We start from the raw sequence: 26196 nt of genomic DNA, 5'->3' as shown, positions 1-26196 counted from the left end.
CAAATTAAATGGTTAAAAATGGGAACACTTTGCCTACTCGGCGGCAGGGTTTCTGAATCAAGTGCACCTTCCGGCAAAAGCGCAAAGTCGAATTAAAAAAATTATAATAATAAAGGAACGCAAGCCTTTATCGTTGGCTTTTCAACAGAAATGTTTGGTGACCCACTGGGAATGCCTAGAAGATCGACCGGTTGGTTACCGTTGATATAGGTTATTGATATTGAGAAGCGCCCACACATCAAACAGAACTACGCCCATGAGTAACTAACACACACTGGCAGCTGGCCTATCATGTTGAACAGGTTCTCTATGAAGGTAATTAGACTAGTCTGAAAAGTTAGTTTTTCATTTGATCTCAACCACATCTAAACATGAATTAACATTGGAATAATGATCTCATAGCTGTAAACATTGGGGGTAAAAAAAAAAAAGAAGCTAGAGCACTGTGATGTTGCAGAGAGAGCAACAGGCAGATGAAAGACTGAGCTTTGAGCAGTCTTGAGCAATGAATAATTCATGATATGCTAATGAATACGTCGAGTAAGCTCAGTCAGGACTGAAAGACGAAGTAGAATTTAGTACCCGGTCGTCGGCCTGCCAAGGGGGTCTTTACGCACTCCTTTAGTTTATGTTTTTTTTGTGGACTCTTCAACATCGCAATGTCTCCATTGGTGCCCCCTCGGTTTTTCTCCGAGATGGAGGTAGCTCGTCATAGCACAAAAGACTCATGTTGGGTATTATTGGGGATGAGGGTTTATGATGTGACGGGTTTCCTTCGAATGCACCCGGGTGGAGAGGCTCTGATATTACACCGGTCAGGGAATGATATCAGCCTGGAGATGGAGGGACCCCCGCACCGGCATTCCGAGAACGCACGGCGGTGGATGGAACAGTACTACATCGGAGAACTGGACAGAGACAGTAATGCCGATGAAACACAGGTACAGGCTATAATACTCTTTCTCAGATAGCCTACTCTAAAATGTAACCCAAACATAGTTTCTTATCTGTTACTGAAAGTAGATTACAGTAAAGTTGTACGTGGAAGTGTGATTTTCACATCTGATTTAAGACACATTGCCTATTTGCATCTAACAACAATCTCACATTGCCCCTATTTGTAAATCACATGCATGTGGTTTACAAATAGGAGATGATGATGGCACAACAATCTGCCTATTAACACAGTCAGTGGATTTGGGATAAGCTTTCCATCACTCTTATGGTTGTAGGCTACATGCAAGACTCAGTGGAGGTCGGTGCACTTTAAGATGAGGGCTGACGATTTTCGTTTTTTCATGAGCATGGCCTTTTCTATTACAGCATATTGGATGACTGTCATTCATATTCCATTCACCCAGTTCAATGTAACATTGCTAGGTTTAGGCTACTACATGATACTCAAATGTTCCCTATGCCCATCATGAGGTTGCTACAATCTAGCCTATGAATGAAAGTTTACAATGTAGTTGCACACAGGTCGAGAGAAAAATTGGACAATGACACATTCAATACCGCCTTGCACACTCTTGCCTGCATCTAACTGATCTAGGGTGTAATCATTAGTCTAACAGTTGCAAACGAGAGTTCCTATTGGACGAATTCAGGTATGTTTATCCCCGTTTCATTCCATTTGCTTCCGTTTAAGAAAAGTTTTTCAACAGTATCGGCGGAATGAATACACCCCTGATCACACAGTTCACTTTCATAGCAGCCATGTTGTATTCCTTCTCACATTTATGCTTTCTCCTCCTCTCACCTTTTCTCTTCGCTTGTGGACTTCAATGCACAACACATCAGCTGGACGTGACCAGGTGAAAAAACCTTTCCAAGCCAAACCATGTCATAACCTCTACACACAGCCTACATCTTTGTCACCATATTAGCGAAAGTAACGTCATAGTCAACATAGGTAATATAACTAAAGTGTTTGTAAACCCGCTACAATCATGCAGTAATGTTAGTGTACAGTCAATAAGCAGTTCAGTAAGCAGTTTATCAGTTACACCGGCGGGCCCGGTGGCAATAAATTAGTAAAACCCAAAGCTTACCTTGACTTGGAAGAGTTCCAGTGTTGTGTTGGATAGTCATAGCCAGCTAGCTAACATAGCATCCCTCTGATAGAGCTTGGTGTTTGAGTAGGCTAAACTAGCTAGCTAGCTAGCTGCATTTGCTAGCTAAGTACAGTTGAAGTCGGAAGTTTACATACACCTTAGCCAAATACATTTAAACTCAGTTTTTCACAATTCCTGACATTTAATCCTAGTAAACATTCCCTGTCTTAGGTCAGTTAGGATCACCACTTTATTTTAAGAATGTGAAATATCAGAATAATAGTGGAGAGAATGATTTATTTCAGCTTTTATTTATTTCATCACATTCCCAGTGGATCAGAAGTTTACATACACTCAATTACTATTTGGTAGCATTGCCTTTAAATTGTTTAACTTGGGTCAAACGTTTTGCGTAGCCTTCCACAAGCTTCCCACAATAAATTGGGCGAATTTTGGTCCATTCCTCCTGACAGAGCTGGTATAACTGAGTCAGGTTTGTAGGCCTCCTTGCTCGCACACGCTTTTTCAGTTCTGCCCACACATTTTCTATAGGATTGAGGTCAGGGCTTTGTGATGGCCACTCCAATACCTTGACTTTGTTGTCCTTAAGCCATTTTGCCACAACTTTTAAAGTATGCTTGGGGTCATTGTCCATTTGGAAGACCCATTTGCGACCAAGCTTTAACTTCCTGACTGATGTCTTGAAATGTTGCTTCAATATATCCACATAATTTTCCTTCCTCATAATGCCATCTATTTTGTGAAGTGCACCAGTCCCTCCTGCAGCAAAACACCCCCACAGCATGATGCTGCCACCCCTGTGCTTTACGGTTGGGATGGTGTTCTTTGGCTTGCAAGCCACCCTGTTTTTCCTCCAAACATAACGATGGTCATTATGGCCATTATGGCCAGAGGACATTTCTCCAAAAAGTACGATCTTCGTCCCAATGTGGAGTTGCAAACCGTAGTCTGGCTTTTTTATGGCGGTTTTGGAGCAGTGGCTTCTTCCTTGCTGAGCGGCCTTTCAGGTTATGTCGATATAGGACTCGTTTTTACTGTGGATATAGATACCTTTGTACCTTTTTCCTCCGGCATCTTCACAAGGTCCTTTGCTGTTGTTCTGGGATTGCTTTGCACTTTTCGCACCAAAGTACGTTCATCTCTAGGAGACAGAACGCGTCTCCTTCCTGAGCGGTATGACGGCTGTGTGGCCCCATGGTGTTTATACTTGCGTACTATTGTTTGTACAGATGAACGTGGTACCTTCAGGCATTTGGAAATTGCTCCCAAGGATGATCCAGACCCATGATGTCAAGCAAAGAGGCACTGAGTTTGAAGGTAGGCCTTGAAATACATCCACAGGTACACCTCCAATTGACTCAAATGATGTCAATTAGCCTATCAGAAGCTTCTAAAGCCATGACATAATTTTCTGGAATTTTACAAGCTGTTTAAAGGCACAGTCAACTTAGTGTATGTAAACTTCTGACCCACTGGAATTGTGATACAGTGAATTATAAGTGAAATAATCTGTCTGTAAACAATTGTTGGAAAAACGACTTGTGTCATGCACAAAGTAGATGTCCTAACCGACTTGCCAAAACTATAGTTTGTTAACAAGACATTTGTGGAGTGGTTGAAAAACAAGTTTTAATGACTCCAACCTAAGTGTATGTAAACTTCCGACTTCAACTGTAAGTGAAAGTGAAAAAATATGAAATATAGTTCTCTCTCTCTTGTTTCTCTATCATTTTTGAATAAATTAATTTGTTCAAAACTGTTCAGCTATTGTCTTTCTCTCTGTTTGAGTCAACTACTCACCACATTTTATGCACTGCAGTGCTAGCCAGCTGTAGCTTATGATTTCAGTACTATATTAATTATCTGATCCTTTGATGGGGTAGACAACGTTAGTTCATGCTGCAAGAGCTCTGATAGGTTGGAGGACGTCCTCCGGAAGTTGTCATAATTACTGTGTAAGTCTATGGAAGAGGGTTTGAACCATGAGCCTCCTAGGTTTTGTATTGAAGTCTATGAACCCAGAGAAGGACGGAAGCTAGCTGTCTTCTGGCAACACCATGGTGCTACCCTACAGAGTGCTGTTGAGGCTACTGTAGACCTTTATTGCAAAACAGTGTGTTAATACATTATTTGGTGACATTTGAATATATCTGGTCCTCTGTAGCTCAATTGGTAGAGCATGTAATGCCAGGGTAGTGGGTTCGATCCCCGGGACCACCCATATGTAAAAATGTATGCACACATGACTGTAAGTTGCTTTGGATAAAAGCATCTGCTAAATGGCATATTATATTATTATTATTTATTTAGTATATTTTATATATAAATGATATTTTTATTTTTATGAAATTCACTGAGGAGGATGGTCCTCACCTTCCTCCTCTGAGGAGCCTCCACTGATGAATGTTTAGTTGTAGAGGGAGTTGATATCTGTGTCTTTCAGAATGCTCTGGCAAAAGTTGTCAACAGAACATTTCTAAATATATATTTTTATTTTAAGATCTAGGAAATCTGTTTGACCAAAATAGGAGACACCAAGTGAGCCTCACCCTAGTCTCTCTCTACTCCAATACCTAGTGTGGCAAGAAGTACATCTTCTCCAGCCACCCATTTAGCATCTGTGTGTGCATGTTTGTAGATCTCAAAATGACAGTGTGGTCCATGGTGAGTTTGGAAATCAGCTGGAGAAGAACTTACTGCGTTTTGCTGTCAAATGAGTAACATGGCACTTTATTGCCTGATTTCTCACCTCTCCACTGAGCCTTATAACAATACGTTTCATTGGTTGAATCTGACTTTTGGACACTGTCACTACCTCTACATCCCCATCATAAAGTGTACGTGTTGCGGAGAGGGGGCAAGGGAGGCATGTGGTTGTCACTGCCTTGATCCTGTTAACTGCATTTAAACACTGTGTCACTGTCTTTATCCTGTTAACCACAGTTAAACACTGAACTGCTCCCTCATGCTAGTCTTAATGCCTAAGTATGGCATTCTCCTCTCTGTCAGTCTTATTTGATTACGTATCAATTCAAATCATTGGGTTCAGTTTTAATTGACAGGCTTGTGTTTCCAGTGCTGTCAGGGTTTTGCATGCAAATTGATTATAGTGCTGATAGTATAAACAACAGCTTTGGTGATGTGCCTCTTGCTTATTCAGTGGTCCCTTTATGTAAACATTAGAGCCCAACCCAGAGGACAATTCACTTCACATCATCCCACCCGCCCATTAGCCCATCTTCCGTGTCTCTCCGAGGTAGCAGAGGACGGAGGGACTGGTAGAGTAACGTAATGCTGCCGTGGGTCATGGGAAAGATGTTAATGGATGATTGGATGATCCATGTAAATGGATGATTGGATGGTCCATGTAAATGATTGATTGGATGATCCATGTAAATGGTTGATTGGATGATCCATGTAAATGGTTGATTGGATGGCGTTAATGGGATCCGGAAGCTATTACTGTGGGGTCTGTTGCAGGATTGTGGTCAATTTCATTAACATTTCAGTCAATTCAGGAAGAACACTAAAATTCCAATTCCAATTATTTTGAATGGGCCAAGCTGAACACACACAAATCAAATGTGTGTGTGTTCAGACAGTAGTCATTTTCTGACAAGGCTACACTAGTTGTCATAGTAATGACCAGGGACGGCTTGTTCAATAGGGCGATATGGGCGACGCACTGCCAAACGGGAAAAGGAAGGGATTTTTTTCCTAATCAATTATATCACGGCAACAGCAGTTATCAGTGTTCACGTCTGATCTGCCAGCCACTAAATGTCAAATCAGGCTAAAGTCGTGCTTCAAATGGCCCCGCCCGTTTTTTGGGCGATTTCAGTCAGGTTGAAAAATCGCCCAGAAGTCTCTCATAGCCTGTCATGTAAAATCTATTTTTTTCAAATTTCAAAGCTTTCAATACATTCTCTATGGGTGTCTGTGGGCATGCACTTACGCGCTTTCGTCATACGTGACGTAACGTTGAACGTAACTAAGACAATGGCGGCTAACAGCGTCTATGTTGCGACCTGCAGTGTGGCGTTATTTTATGTTTTTAATTTGTAGACTTAGTTTACAAACATTCTGCAAACATTCTGCTTTGGACTGATCTTCGGTTTTGGACTGATCTTGTTGATCGTGTACATACCCGCTACGAACAGACTAAATAATGAAAACGCTGCTGGCAGCGGAATCCCAATACAGCTGGGATACTTGGCTGGATGACAGAGTCCCGGACAGAGAGGTGGAGCCGGCCGGCTTCACCCTGGTCAGAGCGGACCGCGATCCTGGTAAGAGAGCGACTCTGTACCCCGACATTGAACTGCTTTCTGTGTCATTGAACCTTACTATTGTTGATAAAACAAGTTTACTGGAGAACGGAGACCAAGTAGAGACTTTTGGACAAGGTGGATAATTGTATAATATAAGGCAGTTTATTCAGAGGTAAAGATATCTGGAATCGCGTGCACGGACCCGTTCGTCAAACTCGTAGGGAGTTTATCAGAAGAGCCCATAAACATTGTGTGCTGACATTTTATACAATAAAATTAAGTAGGTTGAATCTAGTAGTTCTGATCTTCTGATTGGTCCTGATGAGTTGGGCGAGGACACCTCCAGGCTAGTGTCACTGTTGCATTGGCTCTGAGTCGGGTTCTCTGTCTTCAGATGTTCAGCCTAAGAGAAGAGGATTTGTGTGTGTGTGTGTGTGTTTGTTATCAGTGTGTGTGTGTGTGTGTGTGTGTGTGTGTGTGTTTGTTATCAGTGATGATGTGTGTGTGTGTGTGTGTGTGTGTGTGTTTATCAGTGATGATGTGTGTGTGTGTGTGTGTGTGTGTGTGTGTGGGTGTGTGTGTGTGTGTCCTCAGGGCAAGAACTCGTGAGTTGGAAGAACTGAGAGACCTATGGCGTGGGTGTTATCCTTAGCCACCTGCTGACAAGGCTGACAAGATAGGACTCTTGTTCATTGTATTGAATACAAAGGCCCAACACAAAATGGGTCATGCACAAGATTTTAGTCAGACCAAGCTATAACATTATATATTTACTACGACAGTACATTCAACCAAAAGCTAATATAACAAAGGCATCAGAGATTATTTATAATCTGTCACAGAAACTGGAATCCATCTCCCCAGATCAGTCAATAAATGCTTCTGGTATTGACTTATATGCTGCCCCTGTCTTCATGTTGTTGCTGGACATATCTTTTTTAAAATGTGTGTAGGTCACCTAAATCATCAGAAAAATTGCCCCTCCTGAGAATTTTTTCAGGAGCCGCCACTGGTAATGACATGTGTGTGTGAAGTGGTGTAGGTTGATTGGTGGTGGTGTTTGTGCTTCCTATCACTCAGAAGTTATGTAGCAAGCTAAGGTGACAACAATGCCTGCCATGGACGTTTCCCAGTTGCTTTGAATGTTCAGAATCATTAGGGTAAGAACACTTTTAAAGCCTCAAAGGATAAGATGACCCAACTTTCAAAACAAGTCCTTTTTGGCTAGCCACTGCAGTCAACAAGCTAGCTAGGTAGCTGTCTAGCATATTCACTAATTTGTTTGTAAACAATTAGCAAGCTAGTTAGCTACCACATGTTCTTGTTAAACTGTCAACAGAGCAGCTGGCAAGCAACAAGATATGCCAAATAACAGTCTAAAAACCACCTGAGGGCAAATAGGTCCCATGGCCAGGAATCAGATTTGTATCTGACTTCTAACCACATACGAAAGTGGTTTGAAATGTGGTTTGAAATATCCGATTCCATGTGCTTTTTGGCTCTTCAGACTGCAGGAAAAATAACAGATTCAAATCGGATATGCAAATATATAGGATTTGAGTCACTTCAAACTGCCAATGTGAACATGGTTTAGAGACATACCCCAAAACTAACATGTAATGACTCTGGGGGTTGAATACTTATCTAATCAAGATATATTATTGTTTTATTTTTCATATATATCTTTTAAATCGTTGAATATTTTGTCCACTTTGACATTATAGAGTATTGTGTGTGGATCGTTGACAAAAAATGACAATTAATTCAATTTTAATCCCGCTTTGTAACATAACAACATGTGTAAAAAGTATGTGTGTGTGTATGCATAGGCTTTTGTGAATGGTGAATGTTGGCCCTCTGGCCTGATGTGGCCCTCCACTGCTCTTTAGGACAGAGTGCCCTCTGATAGGAAAGCACGCCATCAGTGGGTTGATGAAAACCTTTTGGGAGGAATTTGTGAGGGCAGTCGGTGGTGCCTCAGCCTCGAAGGAATGTTTCCTCTTTATGGATATCAATCACATTTTTCTCTCAAAGGCCTTATTGTCTATCATCACTCATTCCCAGGGACCAAGCATTATGCAGCAGGCTACTGAGGGGATGGAAACTAGAGTGCCTCAAATGTTCAGTTTGAAGCTTCTATCTCATCTCCTTTTCTGCTGCAGTTGGCCTAAGTTTATCATTAGGCAAAAACTGCTGCCGTGGAGACAGTTGTCACAAGCCTTCAATTAGCACACATCCTCATATGTAGGTTCCTCAGGGAATGCTCTACAACTGCCGGTTCGAGCCAAAGGGTGGTGAGGGAATAGGATGATGTAAGCGGGGAGGAGAGGGCTGGAGAGGGCCAGGGGGGACGGAGAGAGAACAGGTTGTGAGGTCCGATTGATTAAGACGCAACCCAAACACGGCCGGCATGAGGATGGCTGGCCTGCTCTGCCACAGTAATTGCATTAAGATGTGGCATGGGCCCCTGGGAGAGGCAGCAGGGGCAGAGTTGAAGAGGTGAGACTGTCGTCACCAGGATAGAGAGAGATCCAGGTGGGTTCTCATTGGCTAGTGTGGCAGGGTAGTCCCACCCATGAGGAGCCCTGAAGGCTGGCAGAGAGACAGCTGCCTGTGGCAGTGCTGAGGGGTGGGGGATGCCATGCCACACTGTTGCTTTATTTGTCTCTGCAGCCTCCTGATTCTCCTTACCCCTCCAAATCAGTCTTCCTAGAGACAAGGAGAGCCACGGAGAGTCAGTTACTCATTCACAGCCGTCAGTTTGTATGATTGCAGACCAACTTATTAGTGATGGGGGAAAAAATCGATACAGTTATATTATTTTTGACAATATATCTATATTATTTTCGCTAGTCGGCTCTACCTTTGTCAAAACGACGTTATTTCTTCATCTTCTTTTTAAATAGTGAGCCAACATGTTTTTAGCACTTTTATTTCCATGACTGAACTCGCTTTTTCATGGCACTCTCTTGTCCCTCTGCAGCAGACATGATGAGCAATATGTTTGGAACATCGAATCGCAATAAAATCGCAGTATCGAATTGCAATACATTTAGAATTGTGAGAATCGCAATACATATCATATCGGCACCTAAGTATCATGTTAATATCATATCGTGTGGGACCTGGCAATTCTCAGCACTACAAATTATACTGTAGCTGTTTAGCTAATAGGTTTTTGCTAACATGTTTAGTTAATAGGAGAACTGTACAGGTCAGATTGTATAGCAAGGACCGACACAATGGTAGACAGGTGCATAAAGACAATAATCAGGGCAGGGCCGGATGAGTTAAATGGAGGTAAAACCAAAGAGCAAATTGCTGTGTTTAGTTTCATGTCACTGAGTTGTTAACCATTGTTAACCACTATGAGTATTGTTAACCACTATGAGGACAAAAGGAGCTCTCCTTATCATTTCTCCCATAGCTCTGTTAATTTCTAACCCAGGCCTCTCTCACATTCCAGGGCCTTGAGGACCACTATACTAGAGCCTGTCTGTTGGTATTTATATAGGAAGGACCTACTGTAACTGTCAACTCCAGCTCAACGCCAAGTCAAGTTCATTGTTCAAGTGCCACCTAATACCAATTATCTGTCATGTGTATTTATAAACGGCCTAAGGCTAAATGGTAGTAGCGCTATAACAAAAACGTGTTTTATAAAACATACCGTTTAAGGGTGGGTGAGCAAGTTTGGTGTGAATGACTGAAGGCACACCCTGGCCCAGCATTTGGCTCGTGGTAGGCATATCTCAGAGATTGCTGGGTTATGAACTGGGTTATGAACGAGATTCAAAAAAGGTGATTAACCCATTCCCCACTTGAGGGAAAGCTACTGTACCTCTCCCTTTAACATAGTAGAAAAGCCATCACAGTCAACACGAACAGGAGCCTATCATTCCATTACTTTCTTTTTCTTTTTCTTCTTCTTCTTCTTCTTCTTCTTCTTCTTCTTCTTCTTCTTCTTCTTCTTCTTCTTCTTCTTCTTCTTCTTCTTCTTCTTCTAAACACATCCACACACTCCTTAAACCAATAATATCAGTGATTAAGAGGAAGATAAATCTGATGATTCTTGTTTTCACTTAAATCCACAACTTGGATCCCTCCACAGCCTCATACATTTTCTAACCTCTGGATTACAACCAAATTATGATATGTGTACTATATTACATATTGGATCACTAAAAAATACAACTTTGATATTACCGTGTAGTTTACCAATAAAATGGTCTGATGGTGATGTGGATATACTCAGTATACATATCCCGAAATAAATAAATGATCTCACTCCAATACATTTGAATAGAAAGTTAGCAAAAATAGATAAGATCTTGCTACAGAGGAACGGTAAATACCTGTCTATTTGTGGAAAAATCACCCTGATTAACTCTTTAGTAATATCCCAGTTTACCTATTTGCTTATGGTCTTGCCTACACCTAGCGAACAGTTTTTAAAATTACGCGACCAGTCAAAAGTTTGGACACACCTACTCATTCAAGGGTTTTTCTTAATTTTTTTAGAATGTAGAATAATAGTGAAGACATCAAAATTATGAAATTACACATATGGTATCATGTAGTAACCAAAAAAGAGTGTGCAAAGCTGTCATCAAGGCAAAGGGTGGCTATTTGAAGAATCTCAAATATCAAATGTATTTTGATTTGTTTAACACTTTTTTGGTTACTACATGATTCCATATGTGTTATTTCATAGTTTTGATGTCTTCACTATTATTCTACAATGTAGAAAATAGTAAAAATAAATAAAAACCCTTGAATGAGTAGTTGTGTCCAAACTTTTGACTGGTAGTGTATGTAGTTGCAAAAAAATATATGGGGGATTGGAAGTGATGCAGACAATTACATTGATGGAAGCTACAATCTATCTGCAATATTAAAGCTGATCTACCCCCTAAAAAATACAAAAATACCACCAAAAAAAATAGCACGTAGAACATATAAAATCATCTTTCTATGCCTACTTCCTAATATCAGTGTTGTCCTGGTCATTTGTGATGTTTATGTGTGCTAACCTGTATATTTGGATAGTCCTTGGCACCTGGCTTTCCCAATCTGTGAGCTATAAACTTCTAACTGCCACTGGTTATGAATCTGCATATTGAAGAGTCTGCCCAGTTTCCACGTCAAGAGATTTTCTGTGGTTGCCTGCTACTCAGACTGAATCTAGGTCAAAACTCACTGGTCATCATGCCCATATCGTGTTTGAAATCTATCATGGTTCTCCTGGTTTATTGTAGTAAAATAATGGCAGTGTCTTTTCATACTCTGGGTTTGTAGTAACAGGACACTCGGTCCCAAGCTTCTCCAGCTACAATTTGTCTCTGACTTTAGTACCATCCATATCCGCCCAACTGAAAGAAAGAGAACAAGAGAGCGCGATTGCGTGTGTGTGTGTGTGTGTGTGTGTGTGTGTGTGTGTGTGTGTGTGAGAATGAGAGTCATCTTTAATTTCTTGCTGGTCAGGTTTGACTGGCTTTGCTACTGATAGGGGCTGAGTGATCCTGCTAGCCTGTGTGTGTAAGGAGAGGAAGATGAGAGGGAGTCACACACCTCCACACCCTGTCACAATAAAAAGTTGAATGTTTTGTAAAAACATGTGACTCCCCTGAACGGAATCATTCATGCACTTCCGTTATATAGCTGACATATTCCTGCAAGTTAAAACATCCTGTATGGGACCGTTTTTATAGTTTAATAAACAGCTGAGGTGACTTTTGTGCAAGGTGACTGTTGTGACTTAAAGGAATGTGTGTTCTGTAAGTGACCTAAATTAAGTAATTAAGTCAACTTTAATTACTTCATTACCCACTTGCTGCAATTAGTAACTTGAGCCAAGACGTGACAAGCCAAGACGTGACAAGGTGGTAGTTTCATACCCAATTGGCTCAGGGATTAGAGAAAAGAGAGCGAGCGAGAGGGAGACTGCTCTTACACATTCCAGCACGTCAACTGACGTCAACTGATGTATGAATGAGATTGAGACTGATCTGACAACGAAACTCAGTAAATGGTTCATATGTAAGTGTGTGTGGCGAAGGGGAAATAAACGTATCTCTCTAAACTCTGTAGCCCGTCTGACTGTGTACCCCGGCACAGATATGATAGTGATGGTTAACCATTAACCAAGATGAGTCACATGACCTCTTCACTGTGACCAGGGATGGAACTATTGATGTCATCTGGGATATGCCTTTTTTAACTGACGATCTTTCAGTGGTTTCCACGTACACAAAATCCACTTCCCTCCTACTGTGATATAATGACAGGTGATACTGTACCATTATATTTTATATTTAGTATAATGACGATAGATAAGCTTGAAAGAGGCTTTAACTGGGCCCTTATTGCTTCTCAGATATCCTTGTTCAAATAATGCTTTTTACAATGTTAGGTAGTGATTCATATCTTAATGTTTATGATGATGTATATACTCGAGTACACGTGTATTTGAATAATACTGAATGTGTCTGTCTGTCGTGTCTCCTCTTGTTACCCAACTACTCTGGCTACACCATCACGACCTCCAGTGTGGGTTCAAGGACTCCAAGAGTGTGACTGTGAACTTTGAACCTGTACCCACATTGGAAATGACTATACAGCCCAACCCAGAAACTGTTGGCAAACACTAGAATAATCTGCTTGATACTGTTAAAAAGAAACTCCCTGCTTTCTCTTAGTGCTCCTTTATACAACAAGCTATCCATCCATAATCTCTCACAAAAGCCTGGACGTAACATGTATTGAGATTGTGTCCTGTTCCCTCTTCTCAGCCATTGACTCACCCCACTCCTTATCAGAGCTGCTCTCTGGATAGGAGCAACACTAGCCTGTTATGTGGTGGGTTAGATATTTGTGTAGGCCTACTACTAGTCCAGTACTGTGCCCTTATGTGAGCGCCAGTGGTTGCCGGATTTGTCTTGACAAAGAATAAACTACAAGGCCATCTTCAGCTGCTATAAAGAATGGGAAATAGAGGCTCCACAGGATTGTGCTGTGGCTCTGGCCAGCTGGGTGGGCAGTTGTTCATATTGCCTGTCTGTGACCTCACTATTCCCCATCCTAAACCAAGCATTCCCCTCCCAAAACACGGGCCCCTGCCTTCCTCTGCCACGCCCATCCGCCCAGGGCCCCACCAACACACTGTGGACCCTGTTCTGATGGTACCAGCCTGGACTAGGATCTCCTCTGTCCATCCCCTTTGTTTTTTGTCACTCATTCTTTCCTTAATTCTCCTTCCCAGCCTATTAGATGGAGGACACACAGAGAGCCTTCTTACCGTCCGCTCCCCCTCCTCTCCTCTCAGTGTAGGGCTGAGATGACCGGGAATTAAGAAGCTCTATTGTCTGACTAAATTACTCAAATGTAACTGCTCAGTTCTCCCAGCTGCATGCCTCCACACCAGCTGCAACCAGAGACAATTACCCCCATTCCCTTGAAACAGTCAGACCCGTACTGTAGAAGTAGCAATAGGGGTAGTACTGTAGTAGTATAGAAACATAAAGTGCAGGATATCTCTCATAATTCATCTTCTAGGTTTAGTCACCAGAAAAGGTCACACGTCTGATTTTTGAATGAGAATATGGTTTGATGTCTGGCAATGTGAAACTTATGCCCGACGCAACGTGGAGTGCCTGGATACAGCCCTTAGCCGTGGTATATTGGCCATATACCACAAACCCCTGAGGTGCCTGATTGCTATTATAAACTGGTTACAAATGTAATTAGAACAGTAAAAATAAATGTTTTGCCATACACGTGGTATACCGTCTCATATACTACGGCTTTCAGCCAATCAGCATTCAGAGCTCGAACCACCCAGTTTATAAAAGGAATTATAAATCAGGTGGTTCGAGCTCAGAATGCTGATTGGCTGAAAGCCATGGAATATCAGACCCTATACCATAGGTATGACAAAACATTTATTTTTACTGTTATAATTATGTTTGTAACCAGTTTATTTAAGTGATAATGCCCGAGAAGCCAGTGTTTGGAGGATATATTGGCACAGGTGTTGTTAGGCCAGAGACAAAGTCGAGGGCCGGCAAACCGTGCCAATATATCCTCCAAACACCGGCTTCAAGGGCATTATCACTTTTATACAACGGGTTACCAACATATTCAAATAATGGTTGACATATTTTCATTCAAAACGTTATTTTGATGAATTTATTCATACTATTTCATCCTTCCACAAGATATAGTCCCGACACATCTAGGGTTGCTACCCAAGCCGGCTGGTCGTTCATTCTATTGGTTCGGTTGCAAGAGACGTGATCCAGTCATTCAGTCTTTTTGTTCTGTATCTATGGATGCGACCCAGTCGTTAGTTCTAAATGTTCCATTGCCATAATGGCTGGCAACATTCTTAGCCCTTGCTTGCTAGCAAAACAAAAAAAAGTGCAGCCAAATTAACAGCGAAGTAGTAGCATTTGCATTTGTTTAAGCTGTTTTCTAGTGACATTTATTTGGATACATCCATAACAATGAGCTAATGAGGCACGATTTCGCCTGGCATAGAAAATGTGCTCACTCATCAGGACACTGTTGTTCAGATGTCACGTTCGTTCACAGACGGGACGGACCAAGGCGCAGCGTGATATGCAAACATGTTTATTTACACTAATAAATACACGACAAAACAATAAACTAACGACACGTGAAGTCCTAAGGTAACACAACAAACCTTATACAGAACAAGATCCCACAACCCACTAGTGCCAATAGGCTGCCTAAGTATTGTCCCCAATCAGAGACAACGAGCGACAGCTGCCTCTGATTGGGAACCACACCGGCCAACATAGATCTAGACATACTAGACTTATAACATAGACCTACACCACATAGAAAATACACACCCTTACTCAACAAATAAGAGTCCCCAGAGTCAGGGCGTGACATCACAGGAACTAGCCAACAATACAGCTAACACAGTCATTTCAAACTGAAGCTGGAAAGACTGCAAACTAGACTGCAAACTAGACTGCAAACTAGCGTTTTGTTTGACCTTTTTTCAATTGACATTTCTTTGTACAGTGCCTTCAGAAAGTATTCAGACCCCTTGACTTTTTCCAAATTTTGTTAAGTTACAGCCTTATTGATTAAATTGTTTGTTTTTTCTCATCAATCTACACACAATACCACATAATGACAAAGCAAAAACAGGAAAATGATGTGGATATATTGAAGCAACATCTCAAGACATCAGTCAGGAAGTTAAAGCTTGGTCGCAAATGGGTCTTCCAAATGGACAATGACCCCAAGCATACTTCCAAAGTTGTGGAAAAATGGCTTAAGGACAACAAAGTCAAGGTATTGGAGTGGCCATCACAAAGCCCTGACCTCAATCCTATAGAACATGTGTGGGCAGAACTGAAAAAGCGTGTGCGAGCAAGGAGGCCTACAAACCTGACTCAGTTACACCAACTCTGTCAGGAGGAATGGGCCAAAATTCACCCAACTTATTGTGGGAAGCTTGTGGAAGGCTACCCGAAACGTTTGACCCAAGTTAAACAATTTAAAGGCAATGCTACCAAATACTAATTGAGTGTATGTAAACTTCTGACCCACTGGGAATGTGATGAAAGAAATAAAAGCTTAAATAAATGATTCTCTCTCTATTATTCTGACATTTCACATTCTTAAAATAAAGTGGTGATCCTAACTGACCTAAGACAGGGAATTTTTACTAGGATTAAATGTCAGGAATTGTGAAAATCTGAGTTTAAATGTATTTGGCTAAGGTGTATGTAAACTTCCGACTTCAACTGTTTTTCATTCACCTAAATTGAATGCTGTGACCAGGGTTGTGAAAAGTGTATAATACAGTATTTGCAAACTCTAACAATAATTCAACACGCCATGTAATCTCTGTCAATATTCTTTGTGTTTGACACATTGTGTCTTAGTTCACATAGTAAGAGTATACACAGGCACAACCCTATTCAGTGTAGTAGACCTAGTCAGATTAATGCCGGTGTGTCTCGCCTCAAGCGATGAAACTAATGTGTGTGTGTGTGACTGTCTGTTTCTCACATTTTGAGACTGAATAGATGTCTCATCGAGAGAGAGAGAGAGAGAGAGAGAGAGAGAGAGAGAGAGAGAGAGAGAGAGAGAGAGAGAGAGAGAGAGAGAGAGAGAGAGAGAGAGGGAGAGAGACACAGAGAGAGAGAGAGAGAGAGAGAGAGAGAGAGAGAGAGAGAGAGAGAGAGAGAGAGAGAGAGAGAGAGAGAGAGAGAGAGAGAGAGAGAGAGAGAGAGAGAGAGAGGACACTGTACTCTACACTATGAGCTGTTGGGAGGCCCTCTGTCCTCTCCTCTACTCTGATGTGCTGTTGATGTGTTACCATGGTGAGGCCTACCTGAGCCTGTGTGTTCAGTGGATGGGAGGTAAACTGGTCTGGTGTGGATGACCTTACCTAATGGCCCTGCCTCTCTCTTAGCAGTATCCATCCCTCACGTACCCAACTTGGCTGAGCAAATAAAAGCCTTCCGCTCTCTCCTCTCCTCAGGCCCTCTCCCATTTCACATGGAGGGGTCAGAGCCCTACACAGACACAGTGCACACCGAGACACTGCTCTGCTGGAGCAGCTTACAGTCTAGAACTTCAACTGATAATTTTGTCCTTTTTTATTAAAGTATATTATGGCTTGCAGTAAGCTAGTTGATTTACACACTTGTTGGCTCTGGCGCCTGTGTTCGGTTCACAATAACTTACCCTAAAGTTCAGGTCCATGTTAAGAGTGGCCATATTTACACACATGCTGGTTTCAAATCAAAGTCAGTGCCCAGAGTGATAAAAACAGGCCCAGAATAGTCATTGCCTCCAAATTGCTGCTATAGGTGCTTCTATACTTCTCCACTTTCTCAGTGGTCTTATGAAAATACTCTCTTAAGCCTTCTCTGGGAAATAATATGGTCTGTTCCTCTTCAGGAAATGCTAACACACCAGCTGTAATATTCAATGGTATTTTTTGTGTTGTAATAAATAAATAAATATCGCTTTGGTGCAGTTTTCACAAGTATGTTATACTGTAATGTACACTATTATGATGATGACTATTATGATTTTACTTGACAATATTTTAAAAAATCTGATATTGACAAGATCAGATATATAGTGTATGTAACGAATGCATCTCCAGTATAGTAGACATGTATCCCCTGTATGGGGGGGGGGGGGGGGGGGGGGGGGGGGGGGTTACACTGCTTTACTACTGTAAAATTGCATTGGCCAATACAGTACTGTAATACATGCCATTTACGTAGCAGACACTTTTATCCAAAGTGACAACAGTGAGTCCATACTTTTTCATATGTGACCCCGGTGGGAATCGAACCCACAACTCTAGTGCCATACTCTTACTAACTTAGCCACATAGGACCAATAGAACACAAGTACAATACAATACTGTAAAATACAATACATGATTACAATACAGGTGGAAGGTGTAATGTGTATGATTGGGAGACAGGTAGCCTAGCGGTTAGAGCATTGGGCCAGTAACCGAAAAGTCCCTGGTTCAAATACCCAAAGTGAAAAATCGGTCAATGTGCCCTTGAGCAAGGCACTTAATTATAATTTGCTCCAGTGCATACCACTATGGCTGACCTTGTCAAACAATACATTTCACTGCACCTATCCAGTGTATGTGACAATAAAAAATGACATGTTTATTTTTTATAAAAAAACAAATGCCACACTCCTTCAGGCCATGGATGAAGCATGCAATGACATCAATACAACGAATGTCAGGCTTGGATTCGCCATGCCAAAAGGTTTTTCCCAAGGTGCATGAACAATGAGGACATTAAGTGCTTTACTGCGATGTCGGTGAGAACCTATGACCAAATGCTCAAGACAGGATTTGTGCATCAATGAATGTGAATGATCACACATGGGATAGAAATTATGGAAATTAGATTTTCTATTTTATTAACGTGTGTTTCCTAATGTGAAAATAGTGCAATGTAGTGTAGCATATTATATTCAAAGGCCAATTTTGAAACAGATATCTTGCATTTTTTGCTATTAAATTAACTGGTTGTTAAAACAGCTAATCAGTTCAGTTGCACTAATTAATTGAAATATCGGTGTGTCATGAACCAAATATTGAAACATGAAGAAGCTCACATATACATGGTGTGTCTGCCTCTGGTGCCATAAAAGTCCTGCCTAGGAGATCATTAACTTTGTATTTTTTAGTGCTTCTATTTATGAATGTAATTATGAGTTTCCATAATGTGAGTTTACATGTTTTTTTTTGCTTGCTGATGGAAGGAGGTTTTCACTCAAAATCTCACGATACATGGCCCCATTCATTCTTTCCTTTACACAGATCAATCGTCCTGGTCCCTTTGCAGAAAAACAGCCCCAAAGCATGATGTTTCCACCCCCATGCTTCACAGTAGGTATGGTGTTCTTTGGATGCAACTCAGCATTCTTTGTCCTCCAAACACGACGAGTTGAGTTTTTACCAAAAAGTTCTATTTTGGTTTCATCTGACCATATGACATTCTCCCAATCCTCTTCTGGATCATCCAAATGCACTCTAGCAAACTTCAGACGGGCCTGGACATGTACTGGCTTAAGCAGGGGGACACGTCTGGCACTGCAGGATTTGAGTCCCTGGCGGCGTAGTGTGTTACTGATGGTAGGCTTTGTTACTTTGGTCCCAGCTCTCTGCAGGTCATTCACTAGGTCCCCCCGTGTGGTTCTGGGATTTTTGCTCACCGTTTTTGTGATCATTTTGACCCCACAGGGTGAGATCTTGCGTGGAGCCCCTGATCGAGGGAGATTATCAGTGGTCTTGTATGTCTTCCATTTCCTAATAATTGCTCCCACAGTTGATTTCTTCAAACCAAGCTGCTTACCTATTGCAGATTCAGTCTTCCCAGCCTGGTGCAGGTCTACAATTTTGTTTCTGGTGTCCTTTGACAGCTCTTTGGTCTTGGCCATAGTGGAGTTTGGAGTGTGACTGTTTGAGGTTGTGGACAGGTGTCTTTTATACTGATAACAAGTTCAAACAGGTGCCATTAATACAGGTAATGAGTGGAGGACAGAGGAGCCTCTTAAAGAAGAAGTTACAGGTCTGTGAAAGCCAGAAATCTTGTTTGTTTGTAGGTGACCAAATACTTATTTTCCACCATAATTTGCAAATAAATTCATAAAAAATCCTACAATGTGATTTTCTGGATTTTTTTTCTTCTCAATTTGTCTGTCATAGTTGACGTGTACCTATGATGAAAATTACAGGCCTCTCTCATCTTTTTAAGTGGGAGAACTTGCACAATTGGTGGCTGACTAAATACTTTTTTTCCCCCACTGTATGTAAGCTTGTGAAACACATTTACAGTGTCTTCAGAAAGTATTTTATTGAAATGTATTGAAAATGAAATACAGAAATATCTCATTTACATAAGTATTCACACCCCTGAGTCAATACATGTTAGAATCACCTTTGGCAGCGATTACAGGTGTGAGTATTTCTGGATAAGTCTCTAAGAGCTTTGCACACCTGGATTGTACAATATTTTGAAAATTCTTCAAGCTCTGTGAAGTTGGTTGTTGATCATTGCAAGACAGCCATTTTCAAGTCTTGCCATAGATTCTCAAGCCAATTTAGGTCAAAACTGTAACTAGGCCACTCCGGAACATTCAATGTCGTCTTGGTAAACAATTCCAGTGTATATTTGGCCTTGTGTTTTCGGTTATTGTCCTGCAGAAAGGTGAATTTGCCTCCCAGTGTCTGTTGGAAAGCCTACTGAACCAGGTTGTCCTCTAGGAAGTTGCCAGTGCTTAGCTCTATTATGTTTCTTTTTATCCTAAATAACTCCATAGTCTTTCCTGATAACAAGCATATCCATAACATGATGCAGCCACCACCATGCTTGAAAATATGAAGAGTGGTACTCAGTGACAGTGACAAACATAACACTTTGTATTCAGGACATAAAGTTAATTTCTTTGCCACATTTTTTGCAGTTTTACTTTATTGCCATATTGCAAACAGGATGCATGTTTTGGAATATTTGTATTATGTTCAGGCTTCTTTCTTTTCACTCTGTCATTTAGGTTAGTATTGTGGGGTAACTACAATGTTGTTGATCCATCCTCGGTTTTCTCCTATCACAACCATTCAACTCTGTAACTGTTTTAAAGTCACCATTGGCCTTATGGTGAAATCCCTGAGCGGTTTCTTTCCTCTCCGGCCACTGAGTTATGATTGTTAGTATTGATACACCATCCAAGCCTAATTAATAACTTCACCATGCTCAAAGGGATATTTAGATATCTTTGAATATACTGTATTTTGTATATAGTCAATTGTTTGCCTCCTGGTTGTCAGGAGAGAGAGAGAGAGAGAGAGAGAGAGAGAGATGTGGTTATATCGTTTAGGGCACAACAGCGTGATAGTGCTGGGGTTGGTTTCCATGTGAGGTGTTGCGTATCCATGCAGATGTGTGTGTAAGAGGAAGGGAGTAGAGGAGGATTGTGGTTAATCATTTGTATAGCTGGAGAGTAGAGATGGAGAGAGCTGCCGCTCTGCTGCTTTACACCTGATTAATGTTGCACCTCTCTGACTCTGAGAGGAGTTGCCAGGAAATGGCTCGGCCAGGGAGAGCTGAGAGGGGATGCACGGGAGAGGAAATGAGATGGCCTAGCCTTGTCCCTGGGAAAGGAGGGGGATGGGAAGACCCTCACAGGACAGACATGGTGGGAGGGATGACACTGAAAGACAGGTTCTACCCCTATGTCACAAGGAGGCTAACCTTCACCAGGTAGTGTAGGTAAAAGGTAATTTGTTGCTCAAGAAACCACAGATCAACTCTGGGATAGGAGGGTTTAGACTAGAGGGTCAATAAAACCATCTCTTACCCCCCACTCGTAACTTGAGCTATGAAATTCACCTTCAGAAATGAGCATGGGATTCATATTGGAATATTCGCATGCCATTTTATAAGAATGAATGATGGAATCAAAAGTCATTGTTGAATAGTAAAGGATGGAGGTGTGTTCAGGTGTTAAATAGTTACTTTGTCACTTTGTGTAAATAGTCAACACCCATAGTCAATACCAATGCAGGGCATTGTGTTACAAGCTGAGGCATGCCTCACTGCCTATTTGTTTTAATTGTACAAACTCTTCACATCACATATCACCAAGTGTCACGCGGCGTGTATGCGGTAGCGAAGTCAAAAGCAGGACACAGAGCGGCTGGCAACGTGTTTTACTGAACACAGTAAAATCAACGTACAAAAAACAACAAACCTCCAAACAGGGAGGAAAGCACAAAGACCCGTACATACAAGAACTGCCGGAATGACAACAAACAATAACACACAAAGTACCAATGAGAGACAGGGGTTAATATAGGGAATATAATCAAACCATATGAACTGAAGAGAATGTGCAATATGATATAATCAGGGCTGTGTCCATGTTGCATACTGCCCATTCTTCAGAGCAAATGGCAAAGGCAGATCTAAATGCTCTATGCCTCTGACTCATACAGTCAATAAATAGGAGAATGTACCGTGCCTGTTTGTGAGTGAATACAGATAACACCTGATCATCATGAGTGTAATGGTGGACACTGGACATCATACTCAGTCCATACAGGTGGCAACACTGATACTAGTAGTTGGCAACGCTGATACTGTAATGTCATTAAATAATCTGGAGTATAGCCATGGGGATGTGCAGAAACAAATACCTGTCATGATTAGCCACACACACATCTAAACCAAATTGTATGTCCACATGGTAATTTGCCTTAGTTTCAAGTTTTAATGTCACATGCACAAGTAAAGTGAAATGCCTTTCTTGCAAGCTCTAAACCCAACAATGCAGTAATCAATATCAATGTAATACAAAAAAGAACATAAGGTAGAACAAAAACACACACGAAATGAAAATAAGAAATAAGAAGAACACAAGAAAGTAAGTAAGCATACTATATATACGGTCAGTCCATTCCAGTACCATATTCACAATCTGCAGGGATACTGGAGTGATAGAGGTATGTATAGGGGTAGGGTGACTAAGCATCAGGATATATGATAAACAGAGTAGCAGCTAGGGCTGTTATGGTGACCATATTACCGCCACACTGTCAGTCACAAGTCATGAAGGCAGTCAAATTATGTTTAGTCACGGTGGGCTTCCCCAAGCTCTGATGCTGCCGATGGTCATTAGTAGCTTACCAAACTTGCTAACTGCCTGGTACTCAGCACTCTCTTGTCCATCTAATCACTCTAACATCAATGCAAATGTAATCGAAAATCTAATCAAACACTTAATGAGAGCCCATGAGCTCATGTTGCACAACATTTCTATAGGCTATTTAATTGCGTGAGAAAACAGAGTGATGGCCTCTATTAAAAAGAGGAGGATCCCATCAGCCTCGACCAGCACCAGCTTGCCCAGTTGAACGCCGCCATGACGGAAGTGCTCCAAACTCTGCATAATCTGCCCAGTGCTCCGGTTCCACCTCAGTGAACGGCGAGTGCACCCAGTCCACCTGTTCCCATGCTATCACCAACTTCTGAGGGACCCCTCGCCCTTTTGGAGCGCTATGACGGTAAAACTGCTTAATGTAGCGGCTTCCTGCTACAGGTTTCACTTTATCTGGCGCGTCAGCCTGGGGCATATACATCTGACCAAGCCAGGATAGTGCTGGTGGTTTCGCTACTTAAAGGAAAGGCGCTGGATTGGGCCACGGCAGTCTGGGAAGGAGGTGAGGCCGCAGCGCTTCCCTACTCCACCTTCCTCGCTCGGTTCAGGGTGGTGTTTGATCATCCCATGGAGGGAAAGGACGGGGGTGAGCGTCTCCTCCAGCTACAACAGGGAGAGGGGCCCGCGTCCGAGTACGCTCTGAGCTTTCGCACGGTGGCGGCGTCTTCTGTCTGGAATGAGCATGCTCTGCGCACGGCCTTCAGGAGAGGCTTATGGGAGGACATCAAGATGGAACTCGCATGTCGGGAAGATGAGATGGACCTTGATAACCTCATCACCACGTCCATCCGTCTTGACGACATGTTGAGAGACAGACGGCGTTCCCAAAACCTCCTGGAGCCTTGTCGCTCATCCCATCTGAGTTGGGCAGCACCCCCTACACCACCACGGACCACAGATCTCCTGACGGCTCCCAATCTAGGCGGTATGACTCCCGTCAACGCTCCGTGAGCGTTACGTCATCTCCTATCACCAAACCATTGTTTTTAGTTCCCATAACGGTGACTGGTTATTCCTTCTCTTCCATTTCCACTGCAATGATAGATTCCGGATCAGCGGGGAACCTTATAGATAGGGAGAAACAGGGGTTCATCAGACGCTCTACCTCTCCTACCTCCGCCAGCTTCATCTTCGTGGCCAAAAAAGACGGAGGACTGAGGCCGTGCATTGACTACAGGGGGCTGAACGCAGTCACCACCAAGTACCGGTACTCCCTCCCTCTGGTTCCGTCGGCCATCGAGCAGCTACGAGGGGCCCGGTACTTTACCAAGTTGGACCTGAGGAATGCCTACAACCTGATCCGAATCCGGGAAGGAGACGAGTGGAAGACGGCATTCAGCACTACCTCAGGCCACTATGAATACTGTGTCATGCCATACGGCCTCGCCAACGCACCTTCTGTGTTCCAGTCCTTCGTCAATGACATGCTCCAAGACATGCTGAGTAGACAGGTGGTGGTGTACATTGACGATATCCTGATCTACTCAGCTACATTCAAGGAGCACGTCAGGGACGTCAGAGCTGTCCTACTCCGCCTCCGGGAACACAGCCTATTGGTGAAGGGGGAGAAATGCGAATTCCACCAACAGGCCATCTCCTTCCTGGGATACAGGATCAGTCCTTAGGGGGTGTTCATGGAAAGAGAGAAGACGGACGTCGTCAGGTCATGGCCGGGCCCCACCACCATGAAGGGCCTACAATTTCTACCGGCATTTCATCAGGTCCTTCAGCTCCATAGCCACCCCCCTCACCTCTCTCCTTAAGAGTGGACCTCAGAAGCTGGCCTGGAACCCTGAGGCTGACGCTGCCTTCAAGAGGCTGAAGGAGAGGTTCACCACAGCGCCCATCCTAAAACACCCAGATTCATCTTGTCCTTTCATCCTGGAGGTGGACGCATCTGAGGAGGGCGTGGGTGCGGTCCTCTCCCAGCGGCAAGGTAAGCCAGAGAAAATGTATCCCTGTGCCTTTTTCTCTAAAAAGCTTACCCCCACATTGAGGAACTATGGAGTTGGAGACAGGGAGCTGTTGGTGGTGGTCCTCCCTCTGGAGGAATGGAGACACTGTCTGGAGAGCGGAGTCCATCCATTCCAGATTCTTACTGACCACCGGAATTTGGAGCACATACGGGCAGTGAAACGGATGAACTCTCGTCAAGCCAGGTGGGCCCAATTTCTTACTCGCTTTCAGTTCATTCTGTCCTACCGCCCAGGATCCCAGAATGTGAAAGCCGACGCACTCTCCAGGATGCACCATACCGGAGAAAGGAAGGATCTGGTGGGTCCTATCCTGCCCCTGTCTCTCATCGTTGCACCTGTCGTTTGGGATGTGGACGATGACATCCGCCTGGTGGCTCAGGAGGACCCAGCGCCTGCTAATACCCCTCCGGCCCGCTCCTCGTCCTCGGGGTCATCCTCATGGCTAGTGATGTCTTGCAGCAGGAGCTGCGCATCTGGGGGGGGGGGTATTGTCCCGTCTCCTCCCGTTGCTCCCCTCCGGCGCTCTGATTCGCCGGTCTACTGAGCCACCGGTCTGAGCGCACCACCTCAGCACCACAGGAATGGAAACCCAACGCAAAGTAATCACCTCCAGCGCACCTGCACCTCATCATCTCATCACCACCACTATATAGCCCTGGACTGTTCAGTCATTGTTGTGTGTAATTGTTAGCGTCGTGTCATTTACTCGCTCCTTGTTATTTTCTTTCTCATTGTTAAGTAAACCTTTACCTTGTTGATTCCTGCCTCTGCGTCCTGCCTCTTCGTATCCTCAGTACTCGTCACAGGAGGATGTCTTCCCTGTAACGCACAGCGTTGAGATTGCCTGCAATGACAACAAGCTCAGTCCGATGATGCTGTGATACACCGCCCCAGACCATGACGGACTCTCCACCTCCAAATCAATCCCACTCCAGAGTACAGGCCTCAGTGTATCGCTCATTCCTTCGTCGATAAACGCGAATCCGACCATCACCCCTGGTGAGACAAAACCGCGACTCGTCAGTGAAGAGCACTTTTTGCCAGTCCTGTCTTGTCCAGCGACGGTGGGTTTGTGCCCATAGGCGACGTTGTTGCCGGTGATGTCTGGTGAGGACCTGCCTTACAACAGGCCTACAACTGGCCTACAAGCCCTCAGCCTATTGAGGACAGTCTGAGCACTGATGGAGGGATTGTGCGTTCCTGGTGTAACTCAGGCAGTTGTTGTTGCCATCCTGTCCCGCAGGTGTGATGTTCGGATGTACCGATCCTGTGTAGGTGTTATTACACGTGGTCTGCCACTGCGAGGACGATCAACTGTCCGTCCTGTTTCCCTGTAGCGCTGTCTTAGGCATCTCACAGTACGGACATTGCAATTTATTGCCCTGGCCACATCTGCAGTCCTCATGCCTCCTTGCAGCATGCCTAAGGCACATTCACGCAGATGAGCAGGGACCCTGGGCATCTTTCTTTTGGTGTTTTTCAGAGTCAGTAGAAAGGCCTCTTTCATAACTGTGACCTTAATTGCCTACCGTCTATAAGCTGTTAGTGTCTTAATGACCATTCCTCAGGTGCATGTTCATTAATTATTTATGGTTCATTGAACAAGCATGGGAAACTGTG

The 26196-nt window shown here is 43.1% G+C and overlaps 1 protein-coding gene across 1 annotated transcript in view; it reads left to right on the top strand.

Moving 5' to 3' along the window:
* The first annotated feature begins 351 nt into the window (after positions 1 to 351).
* Positions 352 to 26196, top strand: part of LOC311134575 (fatty acid 2-hydroxylase-like) — a 33593-nt gene continuing 7748 nt past the window's right edge. Inside the window, exon 1 of the mRNA XM_084168302.1 lies at positions 352 to 941. Coding sequence (XP_084024428.1) covers positions 660 to 941 — 282 coding nt within the window. The 5' untranslated portion in view covers positions 352 to 659. The remainder of the gene's footprint in view (positions 942 to 26196) is intronic.

This window comes from Coregonus lavaretus (assembly GCF_964263955.1).
Source record: "Coregonus lavaretus genome assembly, chromosome: 9".
NCBI classification, from domain to species: Eukaryota; Metazoa; Chordata; class Actinopteri; order Salmoniformes; family Salmonidae; genus Coregonus; species Coregonus lavaretus.
The sequence above is the reverse complement of the archived record's forward strand: the minus strand, read 5'-3'. Positions and strand labels throughout refer to the sequence as shown.